The sequence below is a fragment of the Macrotis lagotis genome, chromosome X (genome assembly GCF_037893015.1).
Source record: "Macrotis lagotis isolate mMagLag1 chromosome X, bilby.v1.9.chrom.fasta, whole genome shotgun sequence".
Taxonomy (NCBI): Eukaryota; Metazoa; Chordata; class Mammalia; order Peramelemorphia; family Peramelidae; genus Macrotis; species Macrotis lagotis.
In genome coordinates this window covers 2490006-2511196 of record NC_133666.1, presented here as the reverse complement: position 1 = coordinate 2511196, position 21191 = coordinate 2490006, and the positions used below count along the sequence as shown (strand labels likewise).

General features: G+C 42.8%; 1 protein-coding gene across 1 annotated transcript in view; it reads right to left on the bottom strand.

Moving 5' to 3' along the window:
- BRCC3 (BRCA1/BRCA2-containing complex subunit 3) overlaps positions 1 to 21191 on the bottom strand; it is a 36751-nt gene that overhangs the window by 5708 nt on the left and 9852 nt on the right. Inside the window, exons 3-5 of the mRNA XM_074207961.1 lie at positions 7558 to 7645; positions 4739 to 4827; positions 2779 to 2834 (exon numbers count right to left, since the gene is read on the bottom strand). Coding sequence (XP_074064062.1) covers positions 2779 to 2834; positions 4739 to 4827; positions 7558 to 7645 — 233 coding nt within the window. The remainder of the gene's footprint in view (positions 1 to 2778; positions 2835 to 4738; positions 4828 to 7557; positions 7646 to 21191) is intronic.

The window sequence follows — 21191 nt, the reverse complement described above, 5'->3', positions numbered from 1 at the left end:
AGTGGGGAGTCCCTGGAGCTCAGGCCGGGTCTGGTCTGCCACTCCTCCAACTCAGAGATCTCCAAATTCCCCACCCAATTCAAAAGAGGTTCTCTTTCAATTGCTAATTGATTCACTGTTCTTTGACCAGGATTAGAGTCCTGGGGAGAGACAAATGGGTTGGAATTGCCTCCTATTTTCCATTTGAATGGCCCAATACACTTTCTCTGGGCTAAAAACTCAACTCCAAGAGCTCCTTAAATAATTTCCTTGGAAAAGAAAAGACTGAAGAGAAACTACATGAAAAACAAAGGGCCCCATCCAACTACCTTTTTTCCATTCCCATTTTGGGGCTACCAGACTCCTCAGATTCTCCTCCCACTTAGCTAGCTACTCCTCCAGATCACAGACTTTAATCTGGGGAGGTGTCCCTTTAGGCTTGGCCAGGACCTTCTTCTCGGCACCCTCAATACTATTTCACGGCCCTCAGCATGGGAGCTGAGGATTCTCTTCTCCTGTCCCAATCCCTCTGGTGAGCTCCAATTTTTCTTCTCCATTTGTCCACTGGGCATCTATCTCTAAAATATTCCCCATGTTCAAAACTAAACTCATCCCTGTCCCCCCTTCCTACTGATGCAGGGAATTGTAGGCATAGGAAAGAAACACTGTCAACGGAAACAACTCTGGTCAGCTTTCTGCACTGTTCAAATCCTGTCCTCGTAACCTTCTTTGCACCTTTCAAATATTCCCTCTTGGCTTTGACTTAGACCTTGGCCATGCTCTCACCCCTGGGCCAAGTTCAATGGAGATGACCAGGCAAGACAGCCATCTTAAACCACCTCCTACAAAGACCTCTACCACCTTGATCAGAAACCATCTCCCCAACACAAGACCTCCCCCACACTCCCCAAAGGCAGACTCTGCAAGGTAGGCCCTGGACCCCTCCCCAAACCTCCGCCTTGCCACAGACCCTGAAGGGGCATCTAAGGAGCCTGGGGGAAGGGAGGAGGGCCCAGTGAATCTGCGGTACCTCAAACCCCTGTGGCCATTAAGGACCTCTTCACTTGCTGGAGCTCTTTCTCTGGGTTGTAATGATCTGTTTTTCTTTCCCACCTACATCACTCTTACTGTGGAGAGCCCCAGCATCCCAGTGTCCTACTGAGTCAGTCCCCTTCCCTGAAGCCTCTCCTCACTCCAGTCCAGCCTCCACTCTGGTGGCAGAAGGATCTGCCTGAAAGTCATGAAACAGTCCCTCTACCCCTTTCAAAATAGTCTGGTAGCTAGCCAACCCCCCTCCAATTCAGTGGGGTTCCAACTCTTGACGAACTTGGCCCCTTCCGAACTCCAAGACTGCAGATGATTCAAACTTCAAGTCTTCCTCACAGTTTAGCAGATTGCTCAAAACCCTCACTAACTTCCTCCAGGGAGGCAAGGTGCAGCCTCCCGTGGTGGGAGTGTGCTGAGCCAATGGCCTTCTGAAGCTCCAGCTGCGGGCATCCACCCGCTGCCTCTCTGGGTCAGCATCCAGAGTGTCTGTCGAACTGAGGAACTCCAAAACTGCTTGCCAAAGCTGGTCCTCTCCAGGGTTCCACTGGTGCCAATGCTTCCTCCACTACCAGATGCCAGGCTTTCTTAGGGCGGGCTAAGGGCTTCTTGTTCAGGTTTTACCCAGAGTTCTCCAGAGAGGAGCTAGTCAGCACCCTTTGAAACCTTTCCTATGCATGCCAAGGCCACCACAAGCCTAGAGTGACAAGGGAATCCACACACATTGAGGCTGACTAGACTATTAATGAAGGGAAGATAAAAGAACCATTACAAGAGCAAGGGGAAAATGACTGGTTGCACAGGCACTTGATGTTGCTAACTCCAATACTGAACATTTGACATTCTTGCTATCTTGAAACAGAGCATCTGGCTTCCTACAGCTCTGAAACCCCAGTAACTTGCTTCTTCCAAAGCTGCTTCACCTAGACAGTGAAGGCAAAGCAAGGCAGGCTAAAAGGGAATACTCATTCTTCTGCCCCCACCCCCTGCTTGTCTTGTCCCCATTTGTTCCTCTCTTCCTTCCCCTTATCCCTCCCCCAGCTATCCAACCCTCCGGTTTATGGTTCTAGAAGGCCCTTCAGCACTGACAGAATTGGCAGCCCAACCTTTATGGTAATCTTGCCAAGTGACAAAGCCCATGTTCTTTCCTTTCTTCTAAAACTATGTCAAGAAATCAGAGTTTATGGAAAGAGTCACTCCCCCATAAGACAGATTCACCCAATGAACATGTGGAAGTAGGCCACCCGAGAGCAAGGGTTCATTCATCAATAAGTTGACTCTGAGAAGAAACTGGGCATCTGAAAGCCAGTTTATAGCTCTGCTAGGCCAGAATCCACAAATGCTGAAGGGATGAAGGGAAAGGGTAAGGTTGATGTGATGGGAAGGTTCTGGGTCTGGACCTGGCCTCTCAGTGATAGAGAAAACTTTCAGTGGAGAAATGCCCTTTCCTGTCAGCAAATGGGTGATAAAACATGCCTGGCCCAGTGTCCCGCCCACCCCCCCTCGTGCCCCCATTGATCCAAAGTTGGTCCTCAGCACTCCACTAGGGGGCTGCTTCTCTCTACGAGTTAAGTTCTATTCTCAGGCTGGTTATGGGATTCAAGCTTCCTCGTAGCACCATCAATTCAGGGATGATTCTGGATGAAGGTGGTCTAAAGTGTTCCTTGAGCAGCTTTGCTTGAGGGGAAAAAATGGAAGAGAAACTACTAGGCCCCAAATGGATGCCATGTGTCTACATGGGGTTGTGATACTCACTCAGCATTCTTGTGGCTCTGAATGGACTGGAAGCAAGTATAGAGTAAACGGCCAGCCTGGAGAAATCAAAAGGGAGAAAGGAGTCTCAAAACGATGTCCCCCGGACTATCCGTGCCCGACCTGCAGCGCCATCTTCCAGGCTCAGATTGGGCCAAACAGCCACAGTCGTACCTGCTGTCATTTGTCTCCAACAGAGCAATGCCAGTTTGGTCCTCTTCCATGACGTAAGATGAGGACCACCCACCCACCCACCCACCGCAAAGCAGCAAAGAGCTTAGAAAATGATATTCAGAAGGCATAGGAGATGGGCTTGAGACCAAGATGAATTTATCCAGCAAAACTGAGGATAATATAATAGGAGGGCAAGTGGCTCATTTGAGGAAATAGAGGATTTCCAAAGGTTCCCGAGGGAAAAAACCCAGAGCTATGTAGAAACTTTCAAGTTCCTGCACAGGCATTCGAGAAACCAAGGTAAAAAAGGAACCAAATGATCACAAAGGCCTAAACCATGACAAACTGTTTACATTCTAATAAAGGGGAGATAATGCACATGTCCCCTCTAAATCCTAGCATCGTCAGGGGTTATAGAGGGAATCAAGGCCTAGGAGTGGTTTGTTAGGGCTTGACCTTAAAAGAAGAATGGAAATAAAGGAGAAGAGCAACATACTAGGGGAAGAAAGGAAGAAGCAGCTTTGAGAAAACCACCTTGTAGCCTCGCCTTGGGTAGTCAGCAAGGTAATGAGAGAAGGGGGGGGGGGGGGAGAGAAGGGGGAATTAGAGGAAGGCTAGGTGAAGTGAGAAATCATCCTAACAAAACAAAGTCTAAAGAAGGACTTCTAAACTATCCAAAGCTCTTTTTGAGATGGCAAATAAGAGGAAAGTGAGGAAGTGCTAAGACTCATCAATTGGGAAAAGTTGTATTATAGGAAGACAATGGCATCCTATTGTGCTGTGAAGGAGATGGTCGCAGAAAAACCAGAGGAGACCTGTCTGAAGAGTAAAGCAAGCCAACCCTGGAAAACCATCTCCAAGTATTGGCAACATCATAAAATTAATCAATTTTGGAAGCATTGGGAATGCCGATCCTGGCCAACCTGGATTCCGAAGGACTCGCAGTGAAACATGGCCCATGTCTTTTCAGAGAGGTAGAGCCCAAGCACAGAAGTAGCTACATCCCTTTTTGGACAACATGGAAATTGATTTTGTTCAACTACATGTTTGTAACTGGGCTTTTGTTTTTCTTTCAAGTGGAATATGAGGGTGGGAAGGAGAAAGGCAGATTTTTTTAAAAAAAGTTTCATTAAAAAAATTCAATGTAAAAAAGAGCATAAACACCATAAGGAGAGACACTGTGACTACTCTTGAGACAAGAAGATCTGGGTTCAAGTCCCAGCTTGGACACCTATTGGCGAGTCACTTAACTGGTTGGTAACTTTCAGTGGCCTCTCAGTGCCACTGTTTAATCTCCAAGACTCCATCCAAGGTGAACTGCTGCTGCTCTATACTGCCGGGAAGGTTTCCATATCAAAGAATGCCCCAAGCCAAAGAAACCACAAGTCTGGCTTACCCCAGACAAGAAGGCAGACCAAATCTGGCACACAGAGGACAAAAGCAGAGTCCCAAATGCTTGGCTGATGACATGGAATTCTAGTGGACAAGTCCTACCCAGAGAGGAGCATTCTAGGCTCAACTTCAAGAAGCTGTGCAGACATGATGAGCCTTGAAGCAGGCTTTGAGGTAGATGCTAACTGGGCAGCCTCAACGGTCTGATTCCCATGAAAAAAGCATGAAGTGGAAACTTATCTCTCTTTGCCGAGACCAGCTCAGGCTCAGAGGAATGAGAACTGGAAAAGATCTGAATCACTTAGAAACTCAAAAAAGAAATCGCAGCAGAATAGCAACTTTTTACTTCAAAACCACCCAGCTAGGATTTTTTCCCCTGTCGCCACATATAACATACCTTGTCGCTGTTGTCTTCAACAAAACAGGAGAAAATGATTCCCACAAAGCACTCATCTATCATCTGGTAATTGGCTTGGGTGCGAATATCTAAATATCAGAGATAGAAATAAAACGTAACTGTCCATCCATAGTCTTTCCAAAAGCTCTTGAAGAGGTTCAATGATGGGATGAATACAATACTGCCAGGCTATAGTAGATGCTCAACTGAAGGCTCTCACAGGGTCCTACTTCATTGGAATTTCTCAAAATGCAATGGTGAAATTTTATCCTCTGTCCTTTCAAGTAACCTAAATATAAATCAATACTTTAAAAAAATGAAAATCCACATTAACTCAGAAACTGCTATTTAAGAGTATTGAGATTTTAGTTTCCCAAAAGAGCTATCAAATAAGCATTTATCTCTAGTCACAGAGGCTCTAAATCACAACTGATTAGAGAAATGCAAATTAAAACTTAACACCTCACACATCTATCAGATTGGCTAATATGAAGGAAAAGGGAAATGATCAATGTTGGAAGGGATGTGGGAAAACTGCGACATTAATGCACCGGTGGTGAAGTTGCAAACTGATCCAGCCATTCTGAAGCACAATTTGGAATTACGGCCATAGGGCAATAAAACCTTGCATACCCTTTGATCCAGAACCCGGTCTATATCCCAAAGAGATCCCCAAAAGGGGGGAAAGACCCACATGTACAAGCATATTCATAGAAGCTCTCTTTATAGGAACAAAGCACTGGAAATCGAGGGGATGCCCATCGATTGGGGAATGGCTGAACAAGTTGTGGTATATGAATATGCGATGGAATATTACTGTTCTAGAAGAAATGATGAGCAGGCAGATTTCAGAAAAACCTGGAAAGACTTACATGAACTGATGCTGAGTGCAGTGAGCAGAACCAGAAGAACATTGTACACTTTAACAGCAACATTGTGGGATGATCACTGCTTAACTCTTCTCAGCAATACAGTGATCAAAGACAATTCTAAAAGACCTGCAATGGAAAATGCCATCCACATCCAGAGAAAAAATTATGGAGACTGAATGCAGACCAAAGCAGACTATTTCACTTTTAAAAATTTGGTTGATGTTTTTTTTTCCTTCTCATGGCTTTTCCCTTTTGTTCTGATTCTTCTTTCGCAGTGACTGAAATAATGACTTGCTAGCTTAGCGGGGGTGGGGGGGGGAACTTTACAAAAATGACTAGTAACAACTATCTTTAAGTATCATTGGGAAAATGAATAAATAAATGACATTCATAAGCACTCGTTGGCTATCTCTTGCTTGCAGAAGCCTATGCTAGGTGTTCAAGGAGAAATCCAATTTAGGGAGGTCTAGTGGAGGGCCATGCCAAAGGCCAAGGCGTTTCACTAGTGTCAATGTCTTGACAGCATCTATATCATATGCTGTTACTCATCTCCTAGAGGGGTGCTCCCCAAGGTGCTGTTCCATACACAAAGTGAGATGACTAAGCAAGGAAACAAAGGAAGCTGCTAAAGAATGTGGCCCTGGATGTGGGCTCAGGGACCCTCGAGACACCCAGTGGCATGGTGGAGAAAATTCAGGTCTCTTAAGTCAGAAGGCCTTAGGTTCTCTGCATGGAAATCTTAGCTCTGTAGTTTCTGGCACTCCCCTTGACCTGAGTTTCCTCATCTGTAAAATGAGGATTACAACAGGACCTACCTCCCTGGGTTCTTGTCAGGATCAAATAAGAAAAAGGCCTTGGCAAGGCTGTACTCACTTTCCCTTATGTGGTCATTGTATGACACCTTATCACTCACAGATCATAACATCAGAGAACGATAGCCCTGGAAGTAGTCTTAAGAACAGTTAGTCTGCAGGGCCTCCCCCAGAGGCCGTGAATTCCAATTTATTTCACTCCTTAAGTTTTCCAAGTCAAACCTTCACTCAGAGGATGGTAGAGAAGATTGCTGTTGGGGAGTTTTAATCTAGGCCAAAGTTCTCTCAGCTTTCTTTGGTGGCTTTTGGGAAGGCTTTGGTGACCCTGGTTTCTTTGTTTATGCCAACCCACCGAGTCTGAAAACCTATCTATCTCATCCTGTCCCTGCCATCTATCATCTCTTGAGCAACAAGGGAGGGTGGTGCAAAAGTGCAGCTAAGTGAACAGCATGCGGGAGCACCTCCAGACCATGGTCTCTGGTGGCAGAAGACCTGGGTACTATGTGATCTGTTGGGCCTCCATGAACTAGCTTGGGCTCTAGGGGATCTTCTCTGAACCTCTGATAAAGAGCCACTCTCCTGCCTTTGAGAACCATATCCTGGCTCCAGCTCAGTGGAAGTCAGGTAGAACTGGCTGAGGAAATCCCAGTTCTAGGCTAAAATACAAATCTAGTCTCATTATCAGGTGTTCTGTCTGCATTAGAAGTAGAAAAGCAGACAAAGGTCAGGTGTCCTCTGCAGAGCTGCCTCTTGGGCTGGCTAGCTTGGGGCTCTGGGAGCCCTCTCTAGCTCTCTCTCTTTCTCTCCTGTCTCCCTCTATATCTCTGTCTCTCTCCCTCCCTCCCTCTTCCCTTCTCCCATCACCCCTCTGCCCCACCCCCACCCCATGATCCTCTGGCCAGGACAAGCTGGCTATATTTTGCCAAAATTTCCCACTAATCCAAAGCTAAAGTTGGCTTCTCCCCCAATTGATTTTCAGCAAGTCCAGGAAAACCATCTTCACCATACCCATAAAGTACCATTCCCTTAGCTGTGTCATTCCACTGAGTCAGTGGAGGCCGGTGACATCAGCAGCCACAAGCCACCACTTCAATCACCATCGATTCAGCAGGGACGGGTGCCAGGCACTACTTACCCACATGGGAAGGCCACACGGTTACGTGGGGATGAGAATGATACCAGCCCACAATTTGCATGCAGCGACCTGTCAGCACAGTCAATCTGTGAGATGGTTCAGGAAATTTTAGACGAAGCAGAAACCACAGGTCTGTGTGTGGAAGGGACAGCTTGAAGACTGGTTTCAGGTCAGTCCCAAAGGGGCCAGGTCTTTCCTAGGATCCCAGCTTCCTGAAGGACTCTTGCATTCATACCCACCACCTTTCATTGTCTGGTTTAGGGTTCCAGCTCACAGGCATTGCCTTCTCTGACCTTCTTTGGCCTGCCTCGGTGGCTTAAGTGACTCAGGGGCTCCAGCCTACAGATGTAGACCAGTTGAGTCTCTGTTGCCTTCTTTTTCAAAGGCCTAGGACTTTCCTCAGTGGGTTCTCAGAAGACATTTTACAGAAACCAGAGCCAGCAGGAGGACAGTTCTGCCCAAGGCTAGCACAGCTAACAGGCAGTAGTAGAACAGAGGCCAGTCACACACCACTCGGAACTATGACTGAATCATGGACTAAGAATTTACACATAACTTAATCCAATTGATTCAGGTCAATCCAGCTACGATTTCAGAAAGACACTGCCAAATCTGGAGCCCTTTCCTTCCCACTTCAACCCTCCTCAGGGCCATAATGAATCCCTAGGATGGCACAGCCTTCAGGCTAACCCTAACCCTTTCCCAGCCATACATTGCAAGAGTCATTGGCTAGGCTATTTTCCTGCTTCTGTTCTCTTAGACAAGTATCCCCAAGTTTCTCTGGCAATCTGTTTAACCACTTTGTTAACTGATGGGCACCGAATCTGTTTTCAGTTCTTTGTTACCCCAAATATTTTGGTATCCTAAGGCTGTTGAGGAGCACATGTGCCAAGAACTCAAGTCTGATCTTTGAAGAGGAGACCTGGGAAGCCAAGGCAAAGGGCCCAACTTTCTAATCATCTGCCTCTTAGCCTTCAACAGTCTCTTAATTCCAGGATACCAGGTTCCTCGAAAACTAGCTAGTTGCCTGCCCGCCCTGTGGAAGAGGCAGGTAATGACTTTGGGGTGGGTGCTTGAGGCCAAACCAGGTCTCAGGAGAGGAAGGAGCAACTGCCAGGATTTAAGCCTAGCTTTTGAGCCAGAATGTACTTCAGAGGTTCTCTAGCCCAAATGGATTGGTATACAGACAAGGAAACTGTGACCCGGAGATTCCCCTGTTCAAAGTGATCTGAGTCTGAGAAAGCCAGAGTCTCTGAGTCCCAAGCCACAGTTGCCAGCCTTCTTTGTTTGTGGGGTGGCCCAAATTTCCAGAAGGGAGACACAGCATCTGTGAAAAGGGTGAATCGGCCACTTCCAATTTGTCATGGAGGCCCTGCTCCTGGAGTTTGCTTCCAAGCCCACCCAGTTACCCATTGGTGAAGTTCTTATGACTCTATCAGAGTTTCCTCTGGCATCTGAATCCCAAGAGAGATGGTAGCAAAACCAAAGGAGCACTATTTTGCAAATGAAGAAACAGAGGCCTCAAGGGAAAGCAGTCTGCCTAGTTTTACCCAAATGATTCACTGCAAAGCCAGGACTCCAACTCAATGATCCAAAATCCAAAGCTCCTAACACCCTAGCTGGCGGAGCAGCCAGCTTAGTTTAGCAACCGGTGGCCTAAATTACCCAGATTATGGATAGAAATCCAAAACATCAATGGTCATCGGGGGAAAAAAACCCTGCTCAAAATCACTAGTAGTTAGAGAAATGAAAATGGAAGTGACTCCGAGGTGCCACCTGACTAATCAGTCTCCAGGCCTTGGCCTCTGGCCTGAGCCCCCACCCCCACTCTCCCCTCTCTATATCCTCTTTTAGTGAACTCATCAACTCTCGTGCTCTACACAGATGATACCCAGACAGGCAACCTTGAGGGCGCTAGGCCCACAACAGCTACTGGATATTTGGAGAGTACAGAGGCAAGAAGGCAGACTGGGAGGAAGAGAGGGGTGGGTGAGAGATCCCTTCCATGCTCTTCTCCAAACAGATCGAAAACATGCACCAGACCAAATCCTGAGCCTGGCAAACGACAAAAATTGAGGCACAGATCCAGGACAGGCTAGGAAGGGAATCTGCAGAGAAGAATAATGTTCCTGAGGAGAGAGGTCAAAGCCAGTGGGTGGAGAAAGAAGGAAATCCCGAAGACAGCAGTAGCAGTGGGGCAGCTGGGGTCCCAGAGTGGGACATCCCAAACCAAAGGGGAGCTGACAATTCTATCACTTTGAACCAATACAGTTTGCTAGCTGGCTGGTTGTGGCTAAGCCCGATGAAAGCTTCTTGTTGTTCCAAACTAGATCAGGAAGGTGAAGGAACTCTCATGGGGGGGGGGGGGGGCGGCGGCGCAGAGAAAGCAGGCAGACTTCATCCGGGATCAGATCCCTTTGGGAGCACCAAAAGCTTGTAGGTCTCCAGTTCAAGGTGCTCCTGAGATCCTAGATAACACCATACTCAAAGGAACAGCAAGAGGACCTGCCCAGATCTTCCCTCCAGAAGTTGTGAAGTCAGAAGTAGGCTGCAAAAAAAGGAAAACAAAAAAGAATTCCACCTTAGTGGACTATTAGGATGGCAGGAAAGCTCAAGAGCCAGAAGAGAAGGGCTCCAAAACATCTGCAACCAAAGGTTCAGAGAGAAACTGCAGCTTGGGCACAAACTTAACTCTTCCTGGAAGATATGAAGCAAGAGGTTTCTGTTTCTTTTTAAAGAAGTTATTAGAGGGGCGGCTAGGTGGCGCTGTGGATAGAGCACCGGCCCTGGAGTCGGGAGGACCTGAGTTCAAATTCGACCTCAGACACTTAATGATTACCTAGCTGTGTGGCCTTGGGCAAGCCACTTAACATCATTGCCTTGCAAAAAAATCTAAAAAAAAAAAGTTATTAGAAATGGAAGGTCAGTGCTAGAGGGGAAAATGGGAAAAGATATGAGAGCTGTGGAAGAAAGAACTGGAAAGAGAATGAAGAGGTTGACCCAAGAGGTATAGAACTTTGCCAGGTAACAATAATTCTCTAAGGTAATAAGAAAAATGAAAACAAAAGCAAAAACCTAAAAAAAAAAAAAAACTAATTTACTAAGTGTAAGGTATCTCATAGCAAAAAAAAAAAAAAAAAAAAAAAAAAAAAAAAAAAAACTGGGGACCTGGAAAACAGACCAAGGAGAAAAAAATATAAGAATCATCAGGCTACCTGAACATCATGAGCACAAAAAGAAGCTAGGTATCATATGGGAAGAAAAGTGATCAGATCTCTCTGAACCAGAGGGCAAACTGGAAAGAGAATCTGCTAGCCACCCCCTGAAAGAAATCTCCAAAGCAAACTCCTAGGAACATTATAACCAGAGCAAAAGACAAAACTAACTGCAGGCAGCCAGAGACACCCAGTTCATGGACCACAATTTAGGAAGCCAGCACCCTGAGGAGCAGGGAATTTTGAATCGGATATTCCAGAAAACAAAGGCTACACCATACCCAACAAAGTTGAGCATAATGCCATGGGGAAGGGGTTGGGGGAGATGGAATGGACCTGGAATAAAAGAAGACTTCCAAGGATTCCTGATGAAAAGCCCACAGCTGAGGAGAAACTTTGAATTATAAATACAGGACTCAAGAGCAGCACATAAAGGCAAATAGGAATCGACAATGACAAAGGCTTGACCAAGGATCAACTGCTTCCGATCAAATATGAGGAGATGATCTGTTTGGATTTCCTGGAATTGTCATGACCAGGGGCCATAGAGGAAGCTCAAGGAGACAAAGTGCAGGTGGGGTTGGGTTCTATTATGTCTTCATGAGCTTAAGAAGGGAGAAAGAGGAATATACTTGGGGGAGTGGGGGGAGGCAGGTAGAAGAGGAAGAAAAGAGAGAGAGAAGTAGGAAAGGGAGGTTAGGGACAATTATTTTTACATAATCAGGGTATACAAGGTGACATCTATACAAATAAGGAGGTGAGTGTTGAGGTGAGTGTTGAGGGGAGTGGCCTCCATTTGGAAACTCATTCTCTATTCAAACTCTCATTCTAGGGAAAACAAATACACACACACACACACACACACACACACACACAGAGAGAGAGAGAGAGAGAGAGAGAGAGAGAGAGAGAGAGAGAGAGAGAGAGAGAGTTGGGTGCAGAAACCCATTTTGCTCAACAAGGAAAGAGGAGGAGAAGAGAATGCTTTAGAGGAAGAGAAACTTCAGAGAGCCCTAAACAAGTCCTAAGTCAGAAACGAACCCTAAGGCTATACAAAAATATCTGTAGCTCTTTTTTGAGGTGGCAAAGAATAGGCATCTGCGGGGGTGTCCATAAATTGGGAAACAGATGAACAAATGATGACAGAAAACTGTTGTGGAATGCTCAAGTAGGATTCAAACAACAAAACAAGTTCCCCAGTTCCTGAGAGAGTGTCATGATTCTGTGGACTGGCCAACACAGAACTTTGTTTGGATAGGTTAGACATGTATAACGGATGGGTGATTTTTTTCTAATGTTTTCAATTGGACCGGCAAGTTCTAGCAAAGGGAGGGGGAAAAGAGAAGGTAGATATTGGCCAATTAAAGATAAATAAAAACTCCCAATAAAAAATAATAACATCATTATCGAATAAAAGCTCTTAATAATAAATAAACAGACCAAGTAACACATTTGTGAAGTCATTTTCTCCTGTCTCCCACCTTTGGCAGAGGCCTGGAACACACTCCTTCCTCACCTCTATCTGAGAAGCTGGATTTCCTCCTTCCAACTGTCAACTCCTCCATGAGACTCTTGGGAATCCAGCCAACTGCTTCTGATCCCGCCTTGCCCTGCATCCCCTGGCATTCCTTTGGCCATGTCAATGTTTTATTCCCTTCCTAAGGAATACTGGATCTTTGTCTTAGCCCAGCTCTAGCAAGGGGTTGGTGCTTAATAAATACTGGCAGATGGAAAGCAATTTGGAATGATGCAAATAAAATGATGAAAACATCCATGCCCTTTGACTAGGACAACTCATGACTAGGGGCTTACACCCCAAAGAGGTCACTGACAAAGTCATTTAGAGCAGTCATTTTTGTACCATCAAAGAACAGAGAGTTGGAGCCACTGATTGGGTGGTGGCTTGGATATACAAATGTCATGGGATATCAGAAGAAACTGAATGTTGGTAATAAATGTAGAGCCCCTAATCAGATTGCTTTCTGTCGGGGGCAGAGGGAAGAAAATGTCAAACTCAAAACTTTGCCAAAAAAATGGTTAGAAAAAGTAATATTACACTAAGAAAAAAATCGCCAGGGCCAGATGGATTCACAAGTGAATTCTGTCAAACATTTAAAGTACAATTAGTTCCAATTCTACACTCTTCGGAAAAAATAGGGAAAGATGGAACTCTGCCTAACACTTTCTATGACACCAATATGGTGCTGATACCTAAACCAGGAAGAGTTAAAACAGAGAAAGAAAATTCTAGACCTATCTGCCTGATGAATATAGGTGCCAAAATCTTAAATAAAATCTTAGCAAATTGATTACAACAAGTTATCACTAGGATAATACACTATGACCAAGTACGATTTATTTCAGGGATTCAGGGTTGGTTCAATATTAGGAAAACTGTTAGGATAATTAATTATATCAGTAACAGGCCTACCAGAAATCATGATTATATCAATACATGCTGAAAAAGTCTTTCACAAAATACAGCCCCCATTCCTACTAAAAACACTAGAGTGTACGAATAAATGAACTGTTCCTTAGACTAAGAAGCAGTATCTATCTGAAACCATCAACAAGCATTATATTCAATGGGGAGAGGCTAGAGGCATTCCCAATAAGATCGGGGTGAAACAAGGGTGCCCATTATCACCACTACTATTCAATATCAATATTAGCGATTAGAGAAGAAAAAGAAATTGAAGGAATTAGAATTGGGAAGGAAGAGACAAAACTCTCACTCTCTGCAGATAACATGATGGTCTACCTAGAGAATCCCAAGAAATCATCCAAAAAACTACTGGAAACACTTAGCAATTTTAACAAAGTTGCAGGATATAAAATAAACCCTCATAAATCGTGAACTTTTCTATATATGACGAGCAAGATACAGCAGGAAGAGCTAGAAAGAGAAATCCCATTCAAAGTAACCTCAGACAGTATAAAATACCTGGGAGTCTAACCTACCAAGGCAGATTCAGAAACTTTTTCAAAACAATTATAAAACACTTCTCACACAAATTAAATCAGATTTAAATAACTGGGCAAAAATCAACTGCTTATGGATAGGCCGAGCTGATATAATAAAAATGACAATTCTACCAAAACTAAACTACCTGCTTAGTGCCCTACCAATCAAAATTCCAAAAAATTACTTTAATGAGTTAGAAAAAGTTGTAAGTCAATTCATATGGAGAAATAAAAAGTCAAGAATTTCCAGGGATTTAATGAAAAAAAAAGTACAAAATAAAGTAGCTTAGCTTTACCAGATCTAAAATTATATTATAAAGTATCAGTCATCAAAATTGTCTGAGGGGCGGCTAGGTGGCGCAATGGATAAAGCACCAGCCCCTGGTGTCATGCGTGCCTGGGTTCAATTCCAGTCTCAGACACTTAATAATTTACCTAGCTGTGTGGCCTTGGGCAAGCCACTTAACACCGATTGCCTTGCAAAAGCCTAAAAAAAAATGTCTGATATTGGCTAAGAAATAGAGTGGTAGATCAGTGGAATAGACTAGGTGCGATAGCAGGAAACGATTATAGTAATCTGCTGTTTGATAAACCCAAAGAGTCCAGCTTTTGGGATAAAAACTCTCTCTTCAATAAAAATCTGCTGGCAGGGGCAGCTAGGTGGTGTAGTGGATAAAGCACTGGCCCTGAAGTCAGGAGTACCTTGGGTTCAAATCCGGTCACAGACACTTAATAATTACCTAGCTGTGTGGCCTTGGGCAAGCCACTTAACCCCATTTGCCTTGCAAAAACCTAAATAAAATAAAATAAAAACTGCCAGGAAAATTGGAAGTTAGTATGGAAGAAACTTACATTAGACCAACACCTCACACCCTATACTGAGATAAGATCCAAATGGATACAGGATTTAGACATAAAAAACAATAATATAAGCAAATCAGAAGATGAAGGAATAGTTTACCTGTCAGATTGATGGAAAGGGAAGCAGTTTATGACCAAGGAAGACATGGAGAACATCACTAAAAGCAAACTGGATGATTTTGATTACATTAAATTAAAAAGCTTTATGGGCGGCTTGGTGGCACAGTGGATAGAACACCAGTCCTGGAGTCAGGAGTACCTGAGTTCAAATCTGGCCTCAGACACTCAATAACTACCTAGTTGTGTGGCCTTGGGCAAGCTACTTAACTCCATTGCCTTAACAAAAAAAAAAAAAACCTAAAAAATTAAAAATTAAAAAGCTTTTGCACGGATTGAAGTACAATATCAATATTTGTGTAATCCCTGTATAGAAGGAGTCCTTGATACCTTTTTGGGCCCCAAGAAACTCTTCAGAAATATAAATTTGGCTAGGCACCCTTGTGTCCAAAAATAATCAGACAGGCCCCAAATGCTTGACTGGGGGGGGGGGGTCATAGATACACAATAAATTTGTCTAAGATTCACAAAGCCCCCCCCCCCCCCCCCCCGTTAGCCTCATTATCTTGGTGTATCTGTAAAATTCCAGCGTCCTCCCAGAACTGCCTGCCCTTCCCCAGATGCGGCTGGAACCATAAGAGAGTAAATTTCACTGCTTCAAACCTGTGGGAAGCCCTGGAACACGTGACTCCCTCTGTCTCAGGAACCATGTTCAGACAGAACACAAAGACCCTGACCCTTTCCCACTCTATCTAGTCCTCTGTCTATCCTGGACCATATGTTTACATATGTTTGGAGTACTATGACAAGAAAATATATCTAACTGCTATCTTTGCTTCTGGATTCTTCTTGCTCTCAGTATCCCCCCCAAAAAACACTATAAAAACCCTATCCCCTTGCCCATTATCACCACTACTATTCAATGTCATATTACAAATTTTAGCCTCAGCAATAGGAGAAGAAAAAGAAATTGAAAGAATTAGAATTGGGAAGGAAGAGACAAAACTCTCGCTCTTTTCAGATGACATGATGGTATACCTAGAGGATCCCCAAAAGTCATCAACAAAACTACCGGAAACAATCAGCAATTTTAGCAAAGTTGCAGGATATAAAATAAACCCTCATAAATCTTCAACATTTCTATGTATGACTAGCAAGATACAGCAGAAAGAGCTAGAAAGAGAAATCCCATTTGAAGTCACCTCAGACAAAATAAAATACTTGGGAGTCTACCTGCCAAGTCAGACTCAAAAACTTTTTGAAAACAATTACAATACTCTTTTCACACAAAGAAAATCAGATTTAAATACCTGGGCAAGCATCAACTGCTCATGGATAGGTCGAGTTAATATAATAAAAATGAGAATTCTACCAAAACTAAACTACCTGCTTAGTGCCCTACCAAACCAAAATTCCAAAAAATTAACGAGTTAGAAAAAGTTGTAAGTAATTCATATGGAGAAATAAAAAGTCAAGAATTTCCAGGGATTCAATGAAAAAAAGTGCAAAAGAAGGTGGCTTAGCCCTACCTGATCTAAAATGATATTATAGAGTATCAGTCATCAAAACTGCCTGGTATTGGTTAAGAAATAGTGGTGGAACAATGGAAGAGACTAGGTGCAAAAGCAGGAGACGATTATAGTAATCTGCTGTCTGATAAACCCCAAAGAGCCCAGCTATTGGGATAAAAACTCTCTCTTCGATAAAAACTGCTGGGAAAATTGCAAGTTAATATGAAAGAAACTTAGATTAGCCCAACACCTCACACCCTATACCACGATAAGATCCAAATGAATACATGATTTAGACATAAAAAACAATACTATAAGCAAATTAGAAGATCAAGGAGTAGTTTACCTCTCAGATCTATGGAAAGGGGAACAGTTTATGACTAAGGAAGAGATAGAGAACATCAATCAAAACAAACTAGGTAATTTTGTCTATATTAAATTAAAAAACTTTTGCACAGACAAAACCACTGTAACCAAGATCAAAAGAAATATAGTAAACTGGGAAACAATTTTTGCAACTAGTATTTCTGACAAAGGACTCATTTCTAAAATATACAGAGAACTGAGTCATATTTTAAAAAAAAAAAAGGCCATTCCCCAATTGACAAATGATCAAAGGATATGCAAAGGCAATTTACAGATGAGGAAATCAAAGAAATCCATAGTCATATGAAAAATTGCTCCAAATAATTACTTATTAGAGAAATGCAAATTAAAGCATCTCTGAGATACCACCTCATACCTCTCAGACTTGTAAATATGACCGGAAATGACAATGATCAGTGTTGCAAGGGATGCAGGAAATCTGGGACACTAACACATTGTTGGTGGAGCTGTGAACTCATCCAACTTTTCTGGAGAGCAATTTGGGATTATGCCCAAAGGGCAACAAAAATGTGCATCCCCTTAGACCCAGCAATACCACTACTGGGTCTATACCCTGAAGAGAGGATGAAAAAGGGCAAAAACATCACTTGAACAAAAATATTTATAGCAGCTCTGTTTGTGGTGGAAACAGATTGGAAATCAAGTAAATGTCCTTCAATTGTGGAATGGCTTAACAAACTGTGGTCTATGTATGTCATGGAACACTACTGTTCTATTAGAAACCAGGAAGGATGGGAATTCAGGGAAGCCTGGAGGGGTTTGCATGAACGGATACTGAGTGAGATGAGCAGAACAGGAAAAACATTGTACATCCTAACAGCAACACGGGGGGTGATGACCAACCTTGATGGACTCGCTCATTCCATCAGTGCAACAATCGGGAACAATTTTGGGCTGTCTGCAAAGGAGAATACTGTCTGTATCTAAAGAAAGAACTGTGGACATTGAACAAAGACCAAAGACTATTACAGTAAAATTAGAAAAAAAGCATTATATTATTGTGTAATTTTACTATCTCATACAAAAAAAGAATTACGAGTATCATATTTAGTATTGTTATGTAGGTATAGCCTATATTAGATTACCTTCTGTCAGGGTGAGGGGGAAGGAAAAGGGAGGGAGGGAAAAAATGTAAAATGTAATACCTGATACCCTGCACAAAAACTATTGTTGAAAACTACCACTGAGGGGGCAGCTAGGTGGCACAGTGGATAGAGCACCAACCCTAGAGTCAGGAATACCTGAGTTCAAATCTGGCCTCAGACACCTGATAATTAGCTAGCTGTGTGCTGTGTGGCCTTGGGCAAGTCACTTGTTAACTACATTTGCCTTGCAAAAAAAAAAAACAAACCTAAAAAAAAATGGTGGTCTCAATGAGGATACTAAGCTGCTATAAGTGAGAGCACTGAGAACTTAGAATTACACTGATAAAGATGAGAAGAATTTGCAAACTTTTCAGGCTTTGAAAAGAAAATGATTTAAAGTTAATTTGAATTTGACTTTTGGAATTTCAGAGAAGTATAAAGAAAATCTTGTAGGTATAAGAAGGGTTTTTTTTTTTTAGCAACAATTGGTCTTAAGAATTCTTTGTATCTTAAAGTTTTAGGGAGCAAAGGGAACAGGGAACACATGTGTAATTGAAATTTAGTCAACTTTGTATAACAACAGTTTAAGCTATGCTTTTTGAGACTAAAATTGTTTTGTAATAACAAACTGTGAATGAATTAAAGTTTCATCTACCACATTTGTAAAGATTGGTTATGGAAAAAAAAACCCTAGGGAACACCTTGCCAACAAGGTTATATCTCTCAAGGTCATTTTGGCCCAGAGATTTTGTGAAAGGCTTTGTTTTTCACCTCATGTTTATGAAAGAGAATACTGATATGTGGGATCAATGTAGCCTATTATCTATTATTTAAGAAGAAGAAATTATCTATGGAAATATTACACTGTCATGGGTAAAAAGTGTACATCGGGCTTTTGAAATTATCATAGGCATAAGACTAAATTCATGGAGAATCTTTATCCTTCATTTTGAAAACAGAAGTGTATTTGGAAGAAGAGATAAATAAGTTATAAAGCAAAAATTCAGAAGAGGTTTGTGTGGAAAAGATACTTCATTCTAAGGTTAACTTTCAGAGAACCTGTTGTTTTCTGTTGCTTTAAGAGAATGAGATGTCAGCATGAAAACCTTATGTTTCACGTAGGTTAAGAATTTAATGTTTACATTTTAAAGAATTAAATTGTACATTTCTTCCTTCAATTAAAATTCGGTATCCCTAATTAGATGACTTATCATGAGTAAGATTGAAGGGTGTTATCAAACATGTGATATGCTTTTGGAAATATAACCTATTTGACTGTAATGATGTCAAAGCTGGAATTAATGATCAATTGCTTTAATGAGGGAAATTATCAAAGCATGACCCTCTGGGTTCCCTGAACTTTTAAATGATGTGTTGGACCTTGCTCTAGATCTGTAGGTCCAGGTATAAATGTAATAATGGACAGATTATTTTGTGAAATCTAGTTCTTCATGTGGTACACTTATTACTGTTTTGTTACATTTAGAGACCTCAGCCCCTGAATTCCCCAAAATTCCCAAATCCATCCCCGTACCCCTGTCACCGGGTCCTGTCTGTTCCCCCTTCGCTAGATCAAAAGCGGGGGGGGGGGGTATACAAGAGCAGGGAAGGGAATGAACATTCCTAGATGGAAAAATCCTGTTCTGTCTCCCCCTGAACCAACCTACCTCCCCCTCAGAAGATTCCTTCAGGGAATCAAAAGGGATAGAAGAAGGCAACAGGAGGATGGTGGGGAACTGGCAGAACAATTCTTATCACAAAAACAACAGAGAGACAGTAAAAACACCTGCAGCAGGTAGTGAATATCTCCTGGGTTTTGTTGGCACATTTTCAGAATGGGGAGAAGCTAATGAAACAGCCTTGGAAGTAGTTTAAAAAATTCTGAATGAGCCCCTCCATGATTTGGCCTCCTGCTAGGAATCAGGTCAGACAATGGCCCTGCCTTTCCAGCTCAAATCTCTCAAGGGATACTCCAGATCCTGGGAGAACTTGACTGCTTTTTGAATGTTTAGAAAGTAACCCTATTTAATGTATTCTAATGACAGGGCCACTCAGAGTACATACAGGTAATCTATGTGTAAGGAAGGGAGCTGATTGATTGTGACCCTCCCCCCCAATCTAAATTGTGAAGTGGATTCACTTGGAGATCTAATTAGGTAAAACAACTATTTTAGATCCAGGGACTTGTAATTGATTTTCTTTTATATCAGATACCAGGATGGTCAGCAAAAGGAAATGCTACTGGGTAAATGTCATGTTCTTGGAGCCAAAGAAGCCAAGGTGTCAGGTGACTGGGATGGGCAGCCAAAGGGGCAGCATCTCAGTATGGCCTGAGGTTGGACCCTTCTGACTTGATTTCCCCAGAATGACATTTGGATAATGTCTCACCTGGAAGAATAAATCTGGCCTAAGACATCTGACTACCCACATGACCTCTGCCTGGACACTGATATTCAATACCTATAAGGGAATTTCCCTTTGATGTCCTGGATCTGTACCGCTACTAAGCAAATCAGAAAAAGAAAGTTTTAGGCGAACTGGATCTATTCGCCAGAGATAGGTTAGGTGTGTCTGGTGTGTGGCTCTGACACTGCTAACAGCTACAAGTTAAGATAGGAATTAAGTTTCTTTAATTTTATTGAGAAGGGATATTTGGGTAAGAAGAAGAATGGGAAATTCTTAGGATAATCAGTTTTAAGGCCTAGTTTAAGGAAAGGAAGGCGAGTCAGATAAACAGGAAAAAGGAAAGTCAATGGTATATTTGGGAATATTTTGAAAAATTTTATTTTGGTTAAGGATGTTTGAGCCATTATTGTAATATGAGCAAAGGCTAAGATTGTTTGATTTTAAACCAGATGCCGAGTACTCTGAATGAAGAGGATTGTTGAATGTACGTTACAAGCTTAGGACAGGATGATCATTCTCATTGGGGGTTTGCTGCTGTAGTACAACACTAATGGAAGTTTACTGTGTTAAAGTGAAGTATGTGTGGCAATAAGGCAATAAAGCAAAATGCAAATTGTAATAAGCTCCAGAATCTCATTGTCTTGTGAGGAAAACCTGTGTTTTGGTCTGAGGAAAACGTTAAGGCAGGTTCTGTACCAGAAGACAAGGTCTCAACAAGTCACCAGAGCTGGAAAGGACTTTATAGAACTGATTCAGGAGATGCAGAAGGACATTGGAGGTGTCCAGGAAAGAAGAGAAGAGAGGAGAGACACTGGACCAGTTCCTCTCTACCATTTCTCACCTATGTATGCATTGTGTAGTCAGGGGATCTGTTTTTGGTAACATCCCCTTGATTCTGTAAGTGTGACACCCCTACTTAGGCCCCTCTCCTTAAGAGGAGACACAGGGCGGAGATGTTCTCCATTGAAAGAAAAGGAGGGAGACCATTGGGTGGTATGAGTGTGTAGATCCTCTCTAAGAAGAGTCTTATCTCTGATTTAGCTGGTCTGTACAACTTAAAGAGAAAGGTGGATTGGGATGTAAGGATGATACCTGGATGCTTTGTAAAAATGCTTGTAGTTCATGTTTACCCAGGTTATGAAGAGGAT